Raw genomic sequence first — 24,278 nt, forward strand, 5'->3', positions numbered from 1 at the left:
GAGCAGAAGCCAGTGCAGAGAGCTGAACTGCTGAAGAAAAGAAAAGATTAAGCTGCAGAAGCAGAAATTGACTGAATTTGAAAGAATATTAACATCGTTCTTGACACTGTGTAGAATAGCAGGTTTAGCTGCCAGTCATTTCACCTTTTACATCCTGTTACAATTTTTTCTCTTTACAGTCAATATATTCTCTTTGCCCATGTCTCTCTGTGTGAACTTGTTTATAAAACAAAGTGAAGCGGACATGTAGTAGGACAATGTTTTGTATCAACCCAGCAGAGTCCAGTGGTTGTTATCAATCCCTGTTGTGATATAGCCAAGTTCCCCCCCCCCCCCCCCATTTTATGTCTATAGGGATTTTGCTTGTTAAGTAAGGCCTTGTGTGTTATATTATTATTTACATTCAGTCCGCTTCAGTTAACAACCCTATGGCCCTGTTTACTAAGCCGCGCTGTAGGTGCACAAACGTTTTAGTGCAAGCTAACACTAGAGACAACCATAAAAATATAATGGGTGTCTCTATTGTTAACGCGCCTACAGTGCAGCTTAGTAAACAAGGCCCCTAGTCTCATTAGCTGTGCCAAAACGCCGGTTGCTTCCTGATGTCAAGTGGATATGTTTTTAATGCAGAGAATGAAGTGTTTGATTTTTAAAATTCACGGGGAGATGTTTACCCTTATATCATGACGCATTACAGTTTCTCAAACTTCAAATGCTGGATTGTTGATCACTGGCTCTTCTGATCCAGACATCTGGCATATCTGATCTACTATTTGGCAAAACAATGGGCCCTTCATTCACTAGAACTGCACGGTTTTTCCATGCAGTACTGTTTTGCTGGGAAGTTGGTGGACAGATGTCAAACACAGTTTCTTTGAGACTCAGTCTCAGAGTGTCCCTTTTTTTATTGAGGTGGCCCCTCTCACTATGGCAGGAGGATGCAGCAATCTCACCCACATCTAAAGAAGAGCAAGTTGATCCAACAAATTTAGTGCTTGTGTCAATATCACTAAGACATGTCTCATTCGAGTCATTAAGAACATCAAAAGAACTACCAGAGGAATAAAAGCACCTGGAAAATTCATAGTTCTCAGGCTCAGGAAGTGGTTTCTTTCCTGAATTTAGGATTGATTGTAATCGAACATTATCTCTAGCACCATGAGAGCCATCTCTCTGAATTTCATCCTCCATGCTGGCAGAATGTAAATGAACCATCATTGACCCATTCCAGGGCTTTTGTGTATACTTTTGACATCTACAGTCCTGGCAGAGTCTCTCACCATTATCTTCTGTTTCTACTCCAGAGATGCTTTGTTTGTAAGGAGATGATGTCTGCAAGGCAGGACACTGATTGAAAGTGGCTTGATGGCCAACATTCTCCTGAAACGTTTGTGTATCTACATCAAGGACATGATCTATTTCCACTTTGGGACACATGTCCTGGAATTGTATGTCTTCAGAGAAGACAGAAGGACGGTTGGATAGCTTACTCATGCATGTACTGTTATCAAAGCTGTCACTAAGGTTCCTAGCCAAAGGCTGAAGCTCATACTGTTCATGATCTCTATTGGATCCTTGAGCTTTCAGTAATCTGTTCTGTTTCTCATGTTCCCTACAGGCGAAGGCTCCATTTTGCATGGTATCATCAGGATAGTCCTTTAAAATGCTAGAGCAAGGCCAAAGAATCTGACCGCAGTTCCTCTTCGGTCCAAAAAAACAGCACAATGTCTGAAAAAAGAAGCTTGCGAATGCACAGCTGATGCACTTAATCATCATAATGAAGATCCCCAGTTTTCTGTATGCCACTACTGTTGCTGGCAACATGATAACCCCCGCTGAGAATAATGCAGAAGCCCCCATGGCAGTTGCACAACTCATTTGCTTCAGAGAGAAGGCTACACGACTTAGACGATCAGAATGGGGGCACAGATGATAGGAAATGCAGTAGTTTACAGTAAAATCTACAGAGAGACCCACTGCTGCTGAAATGAAAAGGCATTCTACTGCATTCAGCTGCCACTCTAAAAGGACCAAAAGTCCCATTGTTACTAGAACAGTTCCACCAATCGCGGTTACCGAGAAGATACTGAGAAGCACATTCCAGGTGGTGAGCAGTAACATCACAAAAGAGATTGCTATAGATAAGCCAATTACCATCATGGTTTCAGTGCTCAGGCTATGTTGGATACTGTACAGGTCCAATTTACTTGTGAACCACCCATTCTTGAGTCCCGTAGGAGCAGTCTTTATTTCATTCACTAGCCAATGACTTATTTTGTTGTAGAATACTTTGGCTTTGCTGTAGTTGAAACTGTAATGATAAACAGATTGAAATTCCAGCACCAAAGCCACTAGATTCCCCTTCACATCAAATCTGGGACCCAGATCAATGGCATTGGTCCTGTCACTGCTTTGTTCTATGATCATCATTTTCATACAGTGCAGGATGACATCACTCTGGTATGGGAAGGAAAAATGATTACAGCAGAAATTGAGATTCTGATCTGTTTGAGAGCACTGGCGACTGCCCATCCACTTAAGAAACTCCTCCATGAAGCAAACAGTGTCTTTTTTCTCCATGTCACCATAATAAAAGGTTTGGTTTTTCACTTTGTGGCAAAAATCCAGCAGCCACTTTTGAGTATCAGGAGTCTGTATGGTAAATGTGGCATCTGTCACAAGTGTCCCATTACTCCTGGGGTTAAAATGGTCTCCATTGTCTATTGGCATAATGCCCCAGACCAGTATGATTGGCATGCGCTGTTCTTCTCCATGCTCCACTCTTTCAAACATGAACTGGTGACAGTATTCAGCATCATATCGTTCAAAGGGGTGGCTTAAACGAAATACTTGGATGGATGGCATCTCTGAAGTTGGCAGTTTCAGTTTAGGATTAAAGCAGGCAATGTAAGCGCCCCCTATTGCTAAGGCTGTAAACCAGCAGATCCAAATATATCGAAATTTAATGACCCCACATGGAAGGAGCTTTTCAAATAAAAGTTTTGAGGTTTCAGACAAGGTGGTTCGAAGGTCTCTAAGTCTGTGATAGAAAGACAAAATGAATCTCTTGTGTCCACTACTATTCCAATAGCCTTCTGGTTTATACATGCAGTTAGTTGCTATGTAATGTTCAAAAAGCACCACAGAGGCCGGAAGCCAAGTCATCATGAATACCAAGTTAACTAACACAGAGGTGCCCATGTAGATGGCAAAGAGGCGAACAGCAGTGATGTTACTCATGTAGCTGGCAAAGAATGCTGCTCCAGCTGTAAAGGAAGACACCAGCATTAGATATGCAAAATGGTGCATGGTTTGACTTACCCACTGCAGCAGACCTGCCGTTGGGTTCTGAACCTTGCTACAACTCCACAGGTCAAAAAAGACAAAGGCGTGATTGGCACTGATACTGGTAAGAATAACTATTGCTGTCAGGTTTACAAAAGGAAAAAATGTAAATCTAAAGGCCACCGTATACAAGAAGAAAGAAATCATCAATGAGCTAATGATAGCTATCATTACCATAAAAGTGATAAAAACAGAACGTACATAAAAAGACATGCATAACAAAATTGCTAATATTGCGAGCACAAGATACACAGTATCCAAGATAAGATAGTGCTTGAACAGTTTCGGTTTAAGACCAAGGTCCATCCCAGTAATTGATGTGTAATTGTCAAAGAGGTTCCAGGATTCCAAGTTGTCCTGGTAGATGTTCATCATGGAGGCACCTTTTTTTGTAGGCAAAAACAGAAGGCTGTATTTTAGTGATGGCACCTGATAATCTTTAGTTTGTGGGCTCAGAAAGTCTTTGTCAACCAGGTAATGAAGAAGTTGATAAATAGCACTGAAGCGAGTGCACTTTTCAGGGACTTTGGCACATTGAGAATGCTTCTCTTGCCCAGTTCTTGGACCTATGCAGGAAGGAATAAGCATGCCGCTGTGATAGTCTGGGGCACAGGAGCGAAGGAGTGCCAGAGTATGGGAAATATCCAGCTGAGTAATCTCCAGACATGAAGTCCTGTTGTAAAGGGCAGCAATGTAGTTTCCCAGAGACCAACTTGGGCAGCATTCATTGGCATCAGTACGTTCACAGAGATCTGCAAACGTGGGATGGGAACGGATCTGGAAAACAGGAATGATGCAACACAAGATTAAAGTTGCCTATATGTCTTTAACATTTTTCTATAACTTGGCTTCTTTTGTGTAAAAAAAACCCCAAAACAAAACAGAAACACTTGTGGGGAGGGGCAGGTCATGAACTAGGGTCAAATGTATAGCTGTGGGAGGGGGCGCAAGGGGAGTGGCCATTCCCCCAAACAGATTTTGAATGAAATGTCTGCTCTCCCTGACATCAAAACCTGGCTTTGCTGAGTTTTGATGGCTTTTTACCATTTGTACCTTTATGAGAGACTAACGGGTTCATTTTCGAAAGAGAAGGATGTCCAAATCGGTATAATCGAAGCTCGATTTAGGATGTCTCCAATTGCACTCCGTCGCAAGGACAGCCAAAGTTCAAGGGGGCATGTTGGAGGTGTAGCGAAGGCGGGACTTGGGCATGCCTAACACTTGGATGTCCTTGACCCATAATCGAAAAAACCAAGGACATCCCTGACGAGCACTTGGACGTTTTCACCCGGAACTGTTTTTCTTACAACTAAGGCACAAAACGTTGCCCGAAATGACCAGATGACCACCGGAGGGAATCGGGGATGATCGCCCCTTACTCCCCCAGTGGTCACCAACCCCCTCCCACCCTAAAAAAAATGTTTTTAAAATATTTTTTCCAGCCTCTATGCCAGCCTCAAATATCATACCCAGCTGCATGACAGCACTATGCAGGTCCCTGGAGCAGTTTTAGTAGGTGCAGTGCAGTTCAGGCAGGGAGACCTAGGCCCATCCCCCCCCCCCCCCCCCCGTTACAATTGTAGTAGTAAATGTGAGCCCTTCAAAACCCACCAGAAACCCACTGTACCCACATGTAGGTGCCCCCCTTCACCCATAAGGGCTATGGTAGCGGTGTACAGTTGTGGAGAGTGGGTTTTGGGGGGATTTGGGGGGCTCAGCACAAAAGGTAAGGGAGCTATGCACCTGGGAGCAATTTCTGAAGTCCACTGCAGTGCCCCCTAGGGTGCCCGGTTGATGTCTTGGCATGTCAGGGGGACCAGTGCACTACAAATGCTGGCTCCTCCCACGACCAAATGGCTTGGATTTGGTCGTTTCTGAGCTGGGCATCCTCGGTTTCCATTATAGCCAAAAATCGGGGGCGACCATCTCTAAGGTTGACCTAAATTTCATCATCTGGTCATTTAGGGCACATTTTTGTGACTTGGTCATAAGAAAAAAAGGACCAGGTAAAGTCATCCAAGTGTTCGTCAGGGACGCCCTTCTTTTTTACATTATGGGTCCAGGACGCCCATGTGTTAAACATGCCCAAGGCTCGCCTTCGCTACGCCTCCGACACGCCCCTGTGAACTTTGGTCATCCCCGCGACGGAAAGCAGTTGAGGACGCCCAAAGTCGGCATTCGATTATGCCAATTTGGGCGACCCTGTGAGAAGGACGCCCATCTTGCGATTTGTGTTGAAAGATGGGTGCCCTTCTCTTTCGAAAATAAGCCTGATAGTAATTCAAATTTCTGTAATACTGGGATAAAATAATTTTTATTGTAACCATTTATTTACTCTAATAAATTTTAGCATTATTATAAAGGAGAAAAACTGAACTCTAAAGTGTTTTTTCTTTGCCAGAAGGGCTTGCTTTTTTTCAATCTCTTCTGTTCAGCTCCCCCCTTAGAGGTACATCTGCTTAGAATCACAAGTTTAAAAAAAGCAGAATAGAAATCACAGAATAGAATATCCACGGGCAGTGAAAATAGCCAGATAGTTTGCAAAGGAATTCAGATATTTGCCTTTAAATATTTGGGCTCTAAATCTCTCTAATTTTCAAAGTGAATACTGACCTTGACTTGTTCTATTTGACACATTGACTGGATTGCTTGCAGGTTCCATAGACTTCCAGCTGTCTTGGAAATGAATATGAGCTGTGAATAGCTCTTTCCTGGAGCACAATATAATTTATAAAACAGTGAGAGTAAGGAAAGACCATGGAAAACTATTGTGCATATATTCTCTAGCTTTTGAGACTGCAAAATAACTTACAGTTTGAACAGGGAATATAAGAATGCAAAATGAAGCAAGGCAGGGCCGTTGGTACAAACAGAGAAGAGAAGGGATTTTGAATTTAACTCATGCCTTTTTCAATTGTGGCTTGGGGCCCTTTTACAATGGTGTGCTGAAAAATGGCCTGCGGTAGTGTAGACACGTGTTCTGGGCATGCGCAGAATCATTTTTCAGCGCACCTGTAAAAAATGCCTTTTTAAAATTTTTGCCGAAAATGGACGTACGGCAAAATGAAAATTGCCGCGCATCCATTTTGGTTCTGAGACCTTACCACCAGCCATTGACCTAGCGGTAAAGTCTCATGCGGTAACCGGGTGGTAATGTTCTACGCGTGTAGAATGACGATTACCGCCCATGTGCCAGAAAATAAAAATATTATCCAGTGCGCATAGCGGATGCGTGTCAAAAATGAAATTACCACTGGACCACGCTATAGCAGGGTGGTAACTCAAAATTGATGTGCGTTGGGCGCGTGTAGGCGCCTACGCAGCTTAGCAAAATGGCCCCTAAGCAGAGGGATTAAAAGTGGGCTTCCCTGGTTCTCAGAATACTACTCTAACCGTTAGGCTATTCATCATCATCATCATTATTCTTTTTTATACCACTATAGTAAAAGAATCCATTCAAAACACAGGACGTAATTGCTCTGTGCTTTCAACTCCTGCACAGTGCTGATGGCCAGAGCCGGCAAAGGACATACAGAGCAGCTAGAGCAAAAAAATGAGCTTCCACCACTATACAGTAGATTTAGAGGTTGTGGGCAGGTAGGAGAAGGGAGTAGATGGCATAAAGATTTGGGTGGGACCAGCACCCATCTGGTTCTCCCCTTCCATTCTGATGTCCATGCCAACGCTGACCAGCTGCCAGACAAAGCCTCCCTTACCTGCTTCTTGTACAAGCAAAAGAAGTCCCTGCTACACACATGTGCAACCCCAGCTTTCCTATTGCCAGTTTTAAGGGTCTTTCAGCAACCCATATGGTCATTTAAAATCTGACAGGTTGACGATCCTATGTCCTGGAGGTTTGGGCAGGTAGGATTGGGACCACTGGGGGAGGGGAGCTAGAAAAGAAGTAAATGGGGGCCCATAGTAAGGATCTATGGAAGGAACCCACAGTAAAATGAAATGATAAGTAGTAGTAGTAAAATCCATCTTTTGAAAGCTGGTCAGTGATATGTAGTAGTACCATATAGTTCACACTTGATTTAAAAGAATTATTCTTTCCAAACCAATACAATGTTTGGATCCTGCACCATTCAGGTTATCCCCTCTCCTTGCTCCTCTAAGCAAAAGACACACACAGATGGGTGGGAAAGAATTCCATGTGCTATGCTCAGCATGCTTTCCCCACTTTTTAGAAAAAAATATATGTGCTTTTTAACATATCAATGATCTTGAAATGGGAATAACTAATGAGGTGATCAAATTTACAGATGACACAAAATTATTCAGCATTTTAAAATCATATGTGGACTGTGTGAAATTGCAGGAGGACCTTGGGAGGCTGGAAGGCTGGGCATCCAAATGGCAGATGAAATTTATTGTGAACAAGTGCAAAGTGATGCACATTGGCAAGAATAACCGAAACAATAGCTACATGCTGGTAGATTCCATAGTAGAAAAAGGATTTAGATGTCATCATGGACAATACATTGAAATCTTCTGTAAAGGGTATGGCAGCAGTTAAAAACAGCAAACAGAATGTTAGGAATTATTAGGATAGGAATAGAGAGAATAAAACAATGAATATCATAATGCCTCTATATGGCTCCATGGTGAGACCACACCTTGAGTTTTGTGTGCAATTCTGGTCACCATATCTCAAAAAAGTACATAAGTATTGCCATAATGGGACAGACCAAAGGTCCATCAAGCCCAGCATCTTGCTTCCAACAGTGGCCAATCCAGTACCTGGCAAGATCCCAAAACAGTGCAATACATTTTATGCTGCTTATTCTAGCAATAAGAACTGGGTTTTCCCCAAGTCCATTTTAATAATGGTCTATGGACTTTTCCTTTAGGAAGCCATCCAAACCTTTTTAAACCCCGCTAAGCTAACTGCTTTTACTACATTCTCTGGCAATGAATTCCAGAGTTTAATTGCACATTGAGTGAAGAAATATTTTCTCTGATTCATTTTAAATTTACTACTTTCTAGCTTCATTGCATGCCCACTAGTCATAGTGTTTTTGGAAAGAGTAACCAAGCAATTCACATCTACCTGTTCCATTCCATTCATTCTTTTATAGACCTCTATCATATCTCCCCTCAGCCGTCTTTTCTCCAAGCTGAAGAGTCCTAGCTGCTTTAGCCTCTCCTCATTGGGAAGTCTATCTTTCTGAGATGTAGTATTTATTTTATTTATTTGTTACATTTGTATCCCACCTTTTCCCACTTATTAGTAGGCTCAAAGTGGCTTACATAGTTCCGGAGAGGTGGTTACAGACTCCGGTGTGAACAAATACAGTATAGGGGTACTATTAGTGTGATAAATACAGTAAAGAAGTATCCGTAAATAGGTTGGGGTGATTCAGACAAAATGTTAGGGTGTGATCATGCGTCGGGGTTGAAAACTGTCCGATTCCTGATTAAAATGCCATATTTCATTATTCGGTATTTATGTCAGATACTGTGGGGTATGCCTTCTTGAACAGGTGAGTTTTTAGGGTTTTTTTTAATTCTAGATAATTATTCGTAGAATTCAGGCATTTTGGTAGAGAACTCCAGAGCTGTGTGCATATGTAAGAGAAACTTGACGCGTATGTTGATTTATACTTCAGGCTTTTACAACTTGGGAAGTGAAGAGTTAAGTACATTCTGGCTGATTCAATTGGGTTTCTAATTGGTAAGTCGATTAGTTCAGACATATAGCTGGAACTGGAAAAGGTACAAAGAAGGGTGACCAAAATAATTAAGGGGCTGGAACAACTCTCATATGAAGAACATCTAAAGAGGTTCGGGCTCTTCAGCTTTGAGAAGAGACAGCTGAAGAGGGATATGATAATGGTCTATAAAATCCTGAATGGAGAAACCAGATAAACGTGAATCCATTGTTTACTGTTTCTAAAGTACAAAGATTAGGGGATGCTCCATGAAGTTACATAGTAGCACATTTAAAACAAATAGGAGAAAATATTTTTTCACTCAACCTATCTAGAACTCATTGCTGGAGCAAGTGGTAAAAGCGGTTAATGAAGCTGAGTTCAAAAAAGGTTTGGATAAATTTCTGGAGGAAAAGACAATAAACCACTATTAAGGTAGACTTGGGGGAAAGCCACTACTTATCCTTGAGGTTAAAGTAGCATGGCATATTGCTACTTTTGGGGCGCTGCCAGGTCCTTGTGACACGGACTGACTACTGGATACTGGACTAGATGGACCCTTGGTCTGACCCAGTAAGGCAACTCTTATGTTCTTACTGTCTTTGCAAAACTGAAAAAGACATGCATTCTTTTCCAACCATTCCAAAACACACCCACAACATGCCTGCCTAGAAACTGAAAGCTGTGGGTGTACACATATAAATAGCATCTTTCTGAAATAGCTCATTACACGTGTAAAAGCTGTTCAAGCCTTCTAAAATGACTTGGCAGACTTTTAAATTGAGGCACACAGTGATCTTTTCATTTGTTTATACATATTTAACTTGTCTTTCTGACCCAAAACTGCACAAAAAGTAAATCAGAAATGCCGATGATCTCCTTATTTATTGCCTATGTGAATAGAAGGGGGTGAGATATGTCCCTTCCCCTCCCACAGGTTACTCTTTTCACCTCTAATTCCAGAAATTAGTGTTTGCTTTTATTATCTCGTTTCTGCTGATAGAATGATCTCTTGGATTTTCCCTTGCCATCTGCTCCTTCTTCTGTGGATCAGTACTGGATGCCATTTACCTGGTGGTCCACAAAAGGAGCCATCTTTCCCATGGTCCTGCTCCACCATTCTGCGGGAACGTGGTTTCAGTTTACTGTGTATTACTTTATCTGTTCTGCTGTTACGGTCAATATCATTGTAGCTGAAATGAAATCAGAACGGATATGAATTGAAAAAAATCTGGGCTGGAAACGTTGATGCAGGTCTATAGAGGAAATAAGACTTACAATAAGTTCTTATTGTATCCACTGTAAAAGAGTTCCAAGAGTTTGCAATTCCAACTCTCCCACAAAATCTCAGCAGTGACCTCTAAACTGCAAATCACAGAAAAAAAGGATCACCGTACCTACTCTTTTCAGTGTAGGGATAAAGGGACAGAGTCTTCTTATAACCAGTGTGACTCTGTATGTTCTTCCAGACGACCAGCTTTCTTCCAAGGTCAGTGTCCCGAGGCTCAAAGCCCTGCAGTCAATAAAAATGATATAATTAATTAGACATGGGTGCCCGGGCAGTAATTTCATGCTATGTATGCCGGAAAATATATTTTATTTTCCAATGCGTGGTGCTAACCGGGCGGTAATCGGCATTGTACGCGCACTGATGATTACTGCCCAGTTAATGCATGAGACCTTACCGCTAAGTCAATGGGTGGCGGTAAGGTGTCAGGCCCAAAATGGACATGCACCAATTTTTATTTTGCTGCACATCCATTTTCGGCCAAAAAAAGGCCTTTTTTTCAGGTGTGCTGAAAAATGGACCTGTGCACATCCAATACACGTGTTTACACCAGCGCAGGCCACTTTTTGGTGCACCTTTGTAAAAGGGCCCTATAATAAATTAGTGAAAAACAAACTCCTATATGAGGTTCTAAAACTCCCAAACAAGGAACCAATGTCATCATTAGAGGAGTTGATAAGTTACTCACTTGTCCCTTCTTGGTATTACATGTTTCTGAAACCTCCATATCTGGATTCAGTGACTGTAGCCAGTGTGGAAGGAGTATTTTTTTTTACCAGAGACGTCCCCCCAGTACTACAAGTCAGTGATTTTTCTTGGGCTCAATATTTAAAATTACTTATCCAGATAACATAGTAGATGACGGCAGAAAAAGACCTGCATGGTCCATCCAGTCTGCCCAACAAGACAAACTCACACGTGCCACTTCCCGTGCATACCTTACCTTGATCTGCATCTGTCCCTTCCAGGGCACAGACCGTGCAAGTCTGCCCAGCACTATCCCCGCCTCCCAACCACCAGCCCACCTCCCAGTACCTGCTATCCAAATCAGTGGTGTAGCTAAGGACTCAATGGTCCCTGGGCGGAAAAATTGAGATGGGACCCCTATAACATTAACGCTCCCAAGGTAGTATATATTGAGGGGGTAGAGGGAGGGAGGATGCACATTTCCCAAAGCTGACATATTACAATTAATTCAGAAAAAATACTTTTTTTCTTCCTTTGTTGTCTGATCTTTGATATTACAATGAATAAATTCAGAAAAAAATAATACTGGTACTTTTTTTCTTCCTTTGTAGTCTGATTATTTATTTGGTCCTAGTGTCTCTCTTCTACTTTTTTCAGTTTTTTTCTTAACTTTATCCAGGGACTCCTGTCTTACACTTCGTCTCTATGTCCAGTATCTGTCCTGTCCAGAATTTCCCCTCTACGTCCCTGTCCTCGTCCCCTCCCCATGTTAAGTATCTCTTCTCTGTGTTCCTATCTTACTTTGTCCAGCATTCACCTCTGTGTCTCTATTTCTTCCCTTGTGTCCAGTATTGCCCCTTTGTGTCCTTGTCTCTGTCCCTTTGTTCCCTTCACAGACAGTATCTTTTCTGTGTCCTTGTCCCTCCCCCCACCCTCCTTGGTCTGGCATCTCTTTCTTTCTTCCTCCCTCTGTTGGTCCATCATCTCTCTCCCCCTCTGTCCCCACACTGGGATTTCTCCATCTCCCTATGCCCTGGTCCAGCATATTTCCCTTCCTGCCCCCTTCCCCACCACAGTTGTGAGACTCCACACACACACCCCCGTCGGGAGTTCAGGCCTCCACACACAGCAGCAGCTTGTGGCAGAGAGAGTGCTGAAAGCTACCTCTCTGGCCGGCAGAGCCGCCTTTCCTCTGCTACATCCCGCCTCTCTGATGCAACTTCCTGTGGATGGGACATGGCAGAGGAAAAGCTCTGCTGACCAGAGAGGCAGCTTTCAGCATTCTACTGTAAGCCACTGCTGCGTGTGGAGGACCGACCTGCCGGCCGGGGTGAGGGTGTTTTGGTTGAAAGCTGGTGTACTGCTGGACCAGTCTGGGTATGAGAAGAGAGAGGATCGAAAGGTAGGGAAGGTGCAAATTTGGGCGGCCCCTACATTGGGCGCCCTGGGCATTTTGCCAGTCTTGCTCAATTGTAGCTACATCCCTGATCAAGATAACTGCTGTTGGTCTCAGTGATTTTATGTGACACTTTCCAGATAGTGCCGCTAAAAATCATTATTGGCTGCCCCAGAACTATCAATTTAGTGCAGGGATGGAGTGTGTGCAATCCCAGGAATTATCCAAATAGCAGTGATATTCAGTCCTCTGTCTGGAGAAGTTATCCAGATAATGGAGTGAATATCGCTGCTTTCTGGATAATGCTAGTGATTGCTGCTAGATGTTCACCACTACTTACTAACTGGATAATGGTGCTGAATATCTGAATCTTTTTTATCGATGACCACAGCAAAGGAATAATGACCTGTGCATTTTGATATTGCTATGTATTCAGTAAAATATCTTTCCTGGAAATTTGGGGAAGCAGTGGGGCAAATGGAATGTTAAAATGTGTCTTTTATTTCATAATTGACTAGAGAGAAAAAATTGGCATTATTTAGTGTAGAACCTTTCCCTGCCTTCAGTAGTCGCACATCTCCACATCCCAGTTAACAGACTCACCAACAGGGGCTCAGAAAAATCTGGCAGGGGCCCAACCAGCAAGCCAGAGAGGGTACATACTAGGACCATCAGAGAGCACAGCACCAGGACAGCCACAGGCCAATCAGCAATCACCTGGGAATAACTGTATTCAGATTAAAAAAAAAAGTCTCCTGTTAATTTGCTTACATTTAGAAGCCCTGCTCTATTCTGTATTTGAGATCAGCAAGACCATTTTCAAACTCTTAGGGGGGTAATATTCGGTCTGCAGAAGTAAGTGGGTTGTAAGCCGCTCAGAGCTGTGGGCTGAAGTAACTTCAGATATTCAATTTTGGGGCATGCATGGCTCCTGCCATTGAAATATCTGGGTATGGATGCTGATCCGGAAGTTAACTGGACACTGGCCAGTATTTAGACTGGTGCCTGGTTAACTTGGCTGTCCTAACTTAGCTAGTGAGTGGACCGAATATCACCTCTAACTAGCTATTTGTGGCTCTGCCTAAACTCCGCTCCTGGACAGCCCCTAACCTTGTCGGTTAGGGCAATGGTTCCCAAACCTAGTCCTGGAGGCACCCCAGCCAGTCAGGTTTTCAGGATAACCACAATGAATATTCATGAGAGAGATCTGCATGCAGTGAGTGCATGCAAATCTCTCTCATGAATATTCTTGGTGCATACCCTGAAAGTCTGACTGGCTGGGGTGACTCCAGGACCAGGTTTAGAAATCACTCGATTAGGGAATGAATGGCCAGTTAGTGGAAATATTCAAAGCACTACCCAGATAAGTGCTGCTAAGTATTGTCACCCGCTGGCTCAGCAGGGTTTAACCAGGCAGGAGCCCCAACTACACTCTTAGACCACCAGGGATTGTAAGACAGGCTCAGGGGGCCTATGGGTGATGGGGGGGGGGACACTCATAGGGGGATTGAGAAAAGGGGCAACTCCTGTTTGGGAGAGAAGGAGGAGGGAAGCAAATGGGACAAAGCATAAAGTTTCTGCTTCCACCAAAATACATACCCTGTTTCCCCTAAAGTAAGACATCCCCCGAAAATAAGACCTAGTAGAGGTTTTCCTGAATTGGTAGATATAAGGCCTCCCCCGAAAGTAAGACCTAACAAATTTTTGTTTGAAAGCAGGGCCACCGAGAGCTGGACAAGGCCGCCCCCGGACCACCCCCCCCCCCCCCACCCGAGGTCGCCAGGCCCCCCCTCCACCCACCCTCCGTCGCTCCTGGAACTAACCTTAAACACCTCCTTTCACCTTCGCAGTAAGCAGCAGCAGGGCAGACCTCTCCTTCCTTCCATGTCCCGCCCTCGCGGACGTTACGTCAGGCGAGGGCAGGACACAGAAGGAAGGAGTTGCCTGCCCTGCTGCTGTGAAGGTGAAAGGAGGCGTTTAAGGTTAGTTCCGGGAGCGACGGAGGGCGGGGCGGGCCAACCCCGATGTTTCCCCGAAAAATAAGACAGCCCCTGAAAATAAGACCTAGCACATTTTGGGGGGCAAAAATTAATATAAGACAGTGTCTTATTTTCGGGGAAACACGGTAGTAATATTCAGCCAAAACCAAAAACATGGCCAAAATTTGAAATAACCTTTCGGCCGAAACCAGGCATAAAAAGGATTTTGGGCTGGTTTTGGTGCCATAACTGAAACCAAAACAAAAATTTGGTCAGTCTCTATCCTGTACCGCTCCCCCACTAATAATTCATCAACTATACTAGAATGGTGGTGGTCCTTACCATGCTGGGTTCAGTCCTTCCACACTGTACAACAGGGGGGGCAGACGTCCATGGAAGGGATATGTTTTAAATAGGTGAACAGTGGGTTTTAGTCTGGTCAGGTTTCAGAAGCCCCCATTCCATTATCATAGCAGCAACTCCGAGAATTTATCAACCACCATGAACATCACATTTGGCAGCTGTCTGCTAGATGTGTTCTCTTTCTAACAGTAAGCCTACATGAATTTCGCTCTAGTACTTCTGAAGTTGAAGTTGCAAGCCCACAGTTATGGAACATGCTGCCTATTGAATTGCATAAGGTACAACAACTGGCCTCATTCTGGAAACAATTAAGGACATATTTATTTATAGTAACATAGTAGATGACAGCAGAAAAAGACCTGCATGGTCCATCCAGTCTGCCCAACAAGATAAACTCATATGTGCTACTTTTTGTGTATACCTTACCTTGATTTGTATCTGCCATTTTCAGGGCACAGACCATAGAAGTCTGCCCAGCACTAGCCCCGCCTCCCAACCACCAGCCCTGCCTCCCACCACCGGCTTTCCCTTGAGCTATGTACTGTTTAAGGGCTTCTTCCACAAAGCCGCGCTAGTGATTCCTATGCAGCAAATGAGAGGAAGCCCATTCAGTTCCTATGGGCTTCCTCTCATTTGACATGTGGGAATTGCTAGCACGGCTTTGTACTTGGTACTTGGTATCTGGTTGATTACATTGAGTTATACATTGATCCATTGTTAGTTATTGTGTTGTTTTGTTATATGTTTTTAGTTTTAATATATGAAATATTTATGTTCTTACTTGTAATCTGCCAAGAATCGCAGACTGAGTGGAATATAAATGTTTAAATAAAAATTCAGAGGTTAGAAAGCCAATGAGACTCTTTTCTAGAGAGCCATTTAAATTGTTACATGAACAGAGGACAACCGCAGCCAGAAAATGTGCATTTTTAAGTACACTTTTGTTAATGTTGCAGCCATGTGTATTGAATGTTTAGCTAAGAATACCCTGTGCAATAAAATGTGACTCAAGGCAACAGTGTACCAGTGTGAGATAATTACATATTACAAGGCATGGACAGGCAGGAAAATTAAACATACCTTCTTGGCATCTTGAAAGCTTTGTCATGCCTACAAGGATGCAAAGAGAGTCATATAATTATTCTTTCAATTTGCTGAGTTTGTCATCACCCATATGAGAGGCAAGCTGCAAATCCCATCCCAGTTATCACTATCCTATAGTTGCAAGAGAAGAGAAACCCACTTTCATCAGGAACTGCTTTTTCTTAGTATTCAACCTAGCAAATAATATTTACTCAAGTACCTAGATACTCAAATTATAGATAAGAGCACACTCTTGGGTCCATATTCAAATGCTGCAATCATTAGTGTTTTTTTAACACCAGCCACAGGGTTAAATAATTTCTGGCTGATATTCAGCAATATTTAACTGGCCAGGAACAGCTCCTGGCCGATTAAATAGCACTTAACTGGCCATCCATGAATATTCAACAGGAGATAGTCGGTTATCTCCCGCTGAATATTCATGGTTAGCGCATAGTGGCTAACCAGTTATATCGCAAAATATAACCAGCTATCCATGAATATTCAGCACTTCACCGGCCAAGTTAAGTGGCTAAATTGGGCTGCCAAATAGCAGGCCTATATCTTTGGCCACTATCAACTTAGCCGGCTAAGTTGATAGTGGCCAAAAGTAAACTGGATATTCAGTGCCGGTCACTGGAAATGGCCCAGTATTGAACATGTTGGCTCATTCTAACTGTGGGAATTAGCCGGGCTGTCTCTCCTGGTCTGAATATGCACCCAGAGGGGAGAGGGGGTGCGCAGTGGCAAACTGCCCCGGGTAGCAGCCGACCAAGGAACGCCACTGGTTTTGTAACATACATGAAGTTAAAGGATGATAATACTTCTGCCCTGCTGTGTCCCACAGCTACTGTACAGATAATAAAGGATGCCTTGAAGTTTACCTGACAGTCACAATATGATGTTGCAGCGGTCGGAGGTGCTGTTCATCATGGGACCACTGCTTCCACTGGCACTCGGTTTTCTGATGTTGAGAAACATTGTCTGAAGGATTCACACTGGAGTGGTGTGAGCATAGCGTACTCCTTTCTTCATGGCCTGGCAGGTGAGGCATGCTGTAGGTGGCTCTGGCCTCTTGCCGATGGCAGTTGCAGTACTGATGTTGCTGATGTGAATCCCGTGAGCTGGAGGGTACCTGCCCATTGCATTGATTATATGTGGGTCCATATGAGCAGCTGGAGGAGGGCAAATGATCTCTCGCAAAGTTGGGGCAGGGACTGGGTAGGCACTGATGAACTTCACAAACAGAATCTCTGTCTAGGGAAACTCCAGTGCTGCGTGGTTCAGGTCTCTCAATCCCAGGGACATAACCAAATGCGTGGCAGGATTCGGACACAGCTTTTGCTCTATAAGAAGAAAATGAAATGAATGTAAAATTTGCCGGAAGGTTCTGTGCTTGTGTTCATATTTTCTGAGAGATTCAAGAACCTCTGTCATCCTTCAGTAGTAGGTTTATTGTTTATTCCACAATTCAGGGGCGTATCTGCGTGGGGCCACAGGGGCCTGGGCCCCCGCAGATTTCGCCCTGGCCCCCCTCCCCGCCGTCAACCCTCCCCCACTGCTTACTTTTGCTGGCGGGGGGCCCCAATCCCCGCCAGCCGAGGTCGACCCGCAATCTCCATATTTCGTCTTCCTCCGTGGCCATGTGCTTCAAGGAAGTAACGCTGCAGTGCTGATTGGTTGAATCCAGTTCGGCGTCTGACGTCGCTGCGACGTCAGACGCCGAACTGGATTCAACCAATCAGCACTGCAGCGTTACTTCTTTGAAGCACATGGCCACGGAGGAAGACGAAATATGGAGATTGCGGGTCGACCTCGGCTGGCGGGGGTTGGGGCCCCCCGCCAGCAAAAGTAAGCAACGGGGGAGGGTTGACGGCGGGGAGGGGGTGGAGAGAGGCGGCTGCGGCGGCGGCGGCGGCGGCGGCGGGGGGGGGGGGGGGGAGGGAGGCAAAAATGTGCCCCCCCTCTCTGGCTCTGGCCCCCCCTACCGCCAGATTCCAGATACGCCCCTGCCACAATTACTGTACTGCCATGTCTGAGAAACAGGTCTAGGCGGTTTACACACTAAACATAAAATGCCAAGCAAAGGAACTACAGATCTGATACCACAGCAACATTCATCCCAAAGGACCAAATCAAGGATCATATAAGGGAGAGGAAAGACAGCATGCATGTCATGTGGAGCACAATATTCAACGTCACGTATGTGGGTAAAGAGTGATTTATGCATATATATTGACTGCTTGAAAATTGCTTTTACCTGCTTTTGGTCGAGGCATTCCCAGGACCATGCTTGATTGGATAATGAAGTGTGTAGACTGTATTTTCAGGTCTATGTGCATTATTGTATATGGAAAATCTACCCACACAGAAAGCAGGTGGAAAATTCCTTGGATACTTCATGCCCCGTCAAGTTTCATAATGAAAGTAGACAAGAGCTTTCTCTTTGAAACTTGGTGTGAAGCCTGCAGGTAAAATGACTTGCACACTTTGTTCATAATGGGGGCCATTCTATAAATGGTGCTCAAAAATAGGCTCTGAAAAATATAGGTGCTAAATGCTATTCTATGCCCTATATAGAATAGTGTATAGGACTAGATTCTACATAGGATGCCTGAAAAATCTGCATGGAAAAAATATACGCCTACGCATATTCTATAAAATGCACCTAAATTTAGGAGTATTTTATAGAATACTTCTAAATTTCTGTGTACATTGAGCGGCTGTCCATGTGACTAAATTTACTCATGGGCAGTTACACCAAGTAAAACTTGGTGTAAATTCCAATGCCTAAATTACACACAGACCAGGTGTATTCTATAGCCACGTGCATAGATTTTAGAAATGTCCGTGACCTGCCTGTTCCACACCTATGGCCACACCCCTTTTTCAACTGTGTAACTTAGAATTTACATGCATCACATTATAGAATAAGCTTAGCTGTGTGCATAAATTCTAATTAATGGCAACTAGTGTCAATAATTGCTTGTTAATTGTCAATTATCCGTGCTGATTGGCTTGTTAACGAATTAAGTCACATGTGCAAATCCAGAATACGAATGGATTTGCACACACAACTTAAGTGACGCTATATAGAATCCAGGCGTTAGTGCCAATTCCCGTGCCTGACTTTAGGCGCCAGACTAAAGCTGGTATAAAGGCAGGTGCCCAAGTTAGGTACACCAAGGCAGTATTCTGTAACTATGCACAGAAATTTTTGGAATGCCCATGACCACACCCCCTTTTGAATTACACACTAGAAGAGTTAGGCTCCTTGCCTCATAGAATAGTGTGCAGGCAGATTTGTGCACATATTTTAATGAGTGTCAACAACAGTAATTGGTTGTTGGTATCCAATTATTGATGGTTAAGAGCTCATTAACCAATTAATTTGCATACATATCTCAGCAGCTTCTTATTGTTCCATGCAGTTGTTTATGACCCAAGTTTGCCCTGAAGCAGCCAATACTGGTGAAACGGGTCCCCATTGGGATCGGGTCCGACAAGAAGCAAGCCTAAAAGCTGCTATATTTGTTTTTACATATTGAAGATCAAAGCAAGCCTAAAGCCTAAAGAACTTGTACAGGATTTTGAGTGTTTTTGCTGCAAGCACATTGTTAAGAGCAAGCATATGGTTGTAAGCAAGGCTTTAATTGCACAATACATGAGAGAAATTTGCAAATACATAAAAAATTTTATTGTAATTAAATGTTGTTTTGGATGTTTTTGCCTATGATTGGTCTTATTCGATGGGCTGCTGTGGTATTCCTGTCATAGTGAATGGATTTTGTTTCCACAGCACAAGCTTGTGACTGCTGAGGCTTTTTTCCTCCTTATACCGTATTATTTATATTGATGCATCAAGGAAGTAAAAAATCAATTGAAAAATATAAAAAAAAGTAAAATAGGAAGAGAACAGAATTATAGTTAAGAATATTCAAGGTAATTTTGGTGATTGCTTTTGCAATTTTTTCAGAGACGACTTTAGTTCCACTTGTTTGGGTTTTTAAGCGTTGCTTTATTAGTGGAATTGTTCTTTGGATTTTGTCTCATTGAATTAGAGCGAATTAGGAGAGGGGGGCTAAGAATAAAAAACCAAAGAAAGATTCCAAATGTTCCCAACCTTAACAGATTCAGAGTGCTCTTCTGCATCCCAATTAAATGTCCTCTCTACAGTCTCTCCCCTCCCTCCCACTTACCCTCTTGCTGTTGTCCTCAATCAGTTCCATAAACACAGCTGTGAAGACACAAGTACAGGATCATTTCCCTGTGCACATTGCTGCTGGGTTTGCTAGTCCCACCCCCTATTATGTAAACTTCCTGAGAGGGAGTGGAACCAGCAGATCTAGAAGCGATACACACAGGAAAATGGTCCCACACCTGCATCTTTACAGCTGCATTTACCAGAAAAGGTTTGGGTTTCAAAGAGTCCGGATTCTCGGGTGGTCTGGATTTCTGAGCTTCAAAGGGTCCGGATTTCTGGCATCTGGATTTTGTACTTGTACTGTATGCATGTATGAGTGTACTTTTATATGTATATGCGAACATGCTGCATGTGCTGTTCTGCAAATATCTGATTAATTTACATAGCGTGTATTGTAAGGGGGTGGAGCATAGGCAGGGCAGGGCTCCTACTTATATGTGTAATTTATAGAATACTAGCAGTTGAGCCCGTAAAAACGGGCTGGTATTGGGGTTTTCCTTCCTCCCTCCCTCCCTTCCCGCGAGGTCGCCACCGCTACCGTTCCCCCCCCCCCCTGGAGTCACCGCCATCCCTCTACCCGGCCTGGGCCCTCTCTCTCTCCGCTACTAAACTTACACATCCATTCGCCGGAACGCAGCACGCACATCAGCTGAGCTGCCGTCGGCCCTTCCTTCTCTGCCTGTGTCCCGCCCTCCTGTGACGTAACGTCAGCGAGGGCGGGACACAGGCAGGGAAGGAAGGCCGACGGCAGCTCAGCTGATGTGCGTGCTGCGTTCCGGCGAATGGATGTGTAAGTTTAGTAGCGGACAGAGGGCCCGGGCCGGGGGGGGGGGGGGGTAACGGTAGCGGCGACCTCGGGTGGGCGGGTGGTGGGGGGGAGCGGTATCAACCTCGGCGGCGCAGTTTCCCTCTCTGTCCCGCCCTCGTCATCACGTATTGACGCGGGGGCGGGACAGAGAGGGAAGTCTCTACTGCGCATTGCGAGTGAGTCGGTCACTCGCCGTTTATATGTTTGATTCTAAGTTATATGGGAAGCTGCTGCAGTATTCTATAATAGAACCTAGGCACCAAGACCTACCTACCAGCCTCCTTATGAGGAAAAGAAAGAAACGAGGGTGCTTCAGCTTGGGGAAGAGATAGCAGAGGGGAAGTATGATAGAGGTCTGTAAAATCATGAGTGGAGTGGAACAGTCAGTCATGAATTGCTTGTTTACTCTTTCCAAAAGTAAAAGGGCTAGAGTGCATGCAATGAAGTTTCTAAGTAGAACAAATCAGAAAAAATATTTCTTCACTCAGGGTGTAATTAAGCTCTGGATACAGTAAAAGTGGTTGGCTTAACAAGGATTAAAATGGTTTGGACAGGTTTCTAAAAGAAATGCCCATAAACCATTATAAAGGTGAACTGCTTATCTTATCTTTTGGGATCTCCAGGTATTTGTGACCTGGATTGGCTACTGTTGGAAACAGGATGCTGGGCTTGATGGACCTATTGATCTGCCCAGTGTGGTGATGCATATGTACTTATGTGTACATGGTAGGGGGGGGGGGGAGTTACCAAGGTGTGGAAAAAGTGAGCCTTTACTGCACCTTCATTTACTGTGGAAGTCACCAACCTGTGGTGTTTCTGTGCTGCAAGTTGCTGACTCCAATGGCAAAAGAACTAACACTGCCTGCTAGCCACCTCATAAGCAGTATTAGTCCAGTGGCCTGGGAGCATCAAGCTTCGGCCTGAACATCCTGGGACTCATTGCACAGGAGTCATCACTAGCTAAAAACATCAGTGGCATAAGGCCCCCCAAACCAAGTGTTCCTTTAGGATGCTCTCCCCAACAAAACCTCTCCCCCAATTGACTCCCCAGTCCAACTGTCATACCCCACAGTGGTGAGGCTTAGGTCCTAAGCCCTCTCCAACCCTCCTGAAGGGCCCACCTTAATGAAATTCGTGGTAATTCTAAAGGGGGTTATTTTAGTGATCATATCATGGCTTGCTGAGCTATGCCATTTACATAGTAATGAGCTGCTTTATATGCATTTGTATGCTTTGCTTTTTATTAACATGTACCCTGGGATGACTTATTTAGCACTGTTAGAGCACCACACCCAGTGTTTGTGCCCTTTAAGTCATTCTAAGGGACACATAACATGCACTGGTGCCCTAACAAAGCATAATAACTCCCTCCCCCCCCCCCCCCAGTGGCAGTGGTAATCAAATGCTATCAATGCTGCAGCATCCTGTATAAAAATCACCAAGAATCCTATCCTTTAAGGATTACTTCCCCAATTGGTACAGAAATCTGCACTGATGAGGGCTTTAAGAAACAAGGTAGAAATTACAAAACAGACAAAAAAAACTGTATTTATAAATTTAAAAATTTGCCTCACAAAACACTTGCATCTTAAGACATTTTTCACAATCTGCCGTCTAAAAATTACATTCAAAATGAATTAAAATAGGAGTTAGTTTTACTGATCTACACAATATATTCCATAGTTTCAGTGTGAAAGAACAATTTTAGAAAAATATTCAAAGAGGAATTAAGAATAAGATACAAAAATTCTTCTGTGTTCCCAAAACCTGCCTGGACAACTGTCTTCAGTCACAGTAGCTGAGCTGATTTAAATACTCCTAGATGAAGCAGCAAGCTGTTTCTGTTGTATAAAGTAAATTTGAAGCAAAGGTCTAAACATGCTGAACATGTAGCTGCCAAAAGAATTTCAGGATAAAGTTAAACAAAAGAACATAGTTGGTGCAGCCTATAATAACATTTTAATGTGTTTGAATATCCCTTGGTACACTGTCAACTCCATCATTGTAAAGTGCAAACAGTTTGGCACCACAGAGGCACTACCTCAATCCCTCCAAAGTCAGTACCTATGAGTTAAGGAAACTACACTCCTGTTTACCAAAGTGAATGGGCTCTGTCGGCATTAGTGCTGGGACAGCCGCTAGTGTGGCTTAGTAAACAAATTCCCTAGTGAGGAAGGGAGGCCTAAGATAACTATAAATGAACTTCAAGGGTCTCTGGCAGAGACTAAGGAAAATGTTGATTGCTCAATAATTTTAAGATTACTCCACAAAACGTGACCTGTATGGGAATGTGAAATGAAAGGAAGCCACTGTTGAAGAAAATCCAGGCAATGTACTGCATATTGCTTGCAAATAAATAGGGGACCTGAGAAGGAATTAATTAAGGTTGAAAACAAGAAATACCCAATCATAGAGGATTGAGCTGGTTCTAACAGTTATAGACTGAAAGGATATAACATGAGAATTTGACAGAGGGAATGCCTGTCACTAATTGAAAACAATCTACATTAAGGCTAATTAATTGTATATCTGATCAGACATTGCTCTAGGAAAATATGTTTCTGAAAAAACATCTAACACCGTAATATAAGTATGAGTATTCTTCTAAAAACAATAACAATCCTATTAATAAGATTTAGATACTTTGATGAATCAAATCATAAGTGAGATGCATAAAAACTGAGAAAGCAGAACATGCTAGCTACTGAGAAATGTTTATTCCCACCATGGGAATAATGCTGCTATTATGTACTGGAGGAAAAAGTAAAGATAGCTCCATTTGTTTAGTGGAGGTGGAAGGGTCAAGTGATTGATCTATTGGGAGTATGTGGGTTGGGAGGAATGAAAGAGAATGTGTAAATCAGAAAGATACAATGGAATTCCAGTATGAAGCACTTTGGGGGAAATTCTATATATGGCACCTTAAAAATCGGTGCCGTAAAACCACGTAGTTAGCATGATTAGAATAGAATATGCTCACATGCCGCTCTTGCAACTAACTGTAGGCACACCCATTTAGGCCACTTAAAACCAGGCCTAATTACCTGTGCCTAAGTTAGGAGCAGATCAGGTGTATTCTATAATAAGTGTGCATAGTTTTTTGAAACACCCATGACCCGCCCATTCCATGCCCTTGGCCACACCCCCTTTTGACTGTACACATTAGAATTTATGTGCAATGCGTTATAGAATATGCCTAGAAAGTTGTGTGTGTAACTTCTAATTAAAGCCAATTAATGCCATTATTGATTGGCTTGTTAATTAAGTTGTGCAGACAATTTGGCTATGTGGCCAAATTAGCACACACAACTTAAGGTGCCATATACGGAATTTGGGGGTTTGTGTATTAAAACTAGTATTTTAAAGCAGATTCAGAAAACTATCGGCAGCCAGTGGAGTTAAGTGCAGGAGTGATACAGTTTGATCTATTAGTACTTGTAAGTAGTCTAGCAGCCACATTTTGCAAAAGAT

The 24,278-nt window shown here is 43.4% G+C and overlaps 1 protein-coding gene across 1 annotated transcript in view; it reads right to left on the bottom strand.

Moving 5' to 3' along the window:
* Positions 1-540: 540 nt before the first annotated feature.
* Positions 541-24,278, bottom strand: part of DISP2 (dispatched RND transporter family member 2) — a 35,269-nt gene continuing 11,531 nt past the window's right edge. Inside the window, exons 2-8 of the mRNA XM_030213702.1 lie at positions 16,680-17,141; positions 15,793-15,822; positions 12,974-13,097; positions 10,397-10,512; positions 10,071-10,192; positions 5,959-6,056; positions 541-4,122 (exon numbers count right to left, since the gene is read on the bottom strand). Coding sequence (XP_030069562.1) covers positions 709-4,122; positions 5,959-6,056; positions 10,071-10,192; positions 10,397-10,512; positions 12,974-13,097; positions 15,793-15,822; positions 16,680-17,141 — 4,366 coding nt within the window. The 3' untranslated portion in view covers positions 541-708. The remainder of the gene's footprint in view (positions 4,123-5,958; positions 6,057-10,070; positions 10,193-10,396; positions 10,513-12,973; positions 13,098-15,792; positions 15,823-16,679; positions 17,142-24,278) is intronic.

Source organism: Microcaecilia unicolor, chromosome 9, assembly GCF_901765095.1.
Source record: "Microcaecilia unicolor chromosome 9, aMicUni1.1, whole genome shotgun sequence".
Lineage (NCBI taxonomy): Eukaryota > Metazoa > Chordata > Amphibia > Gymnophiona > Siphonopidae > Microcaecilia > Microcaecilia unicolor.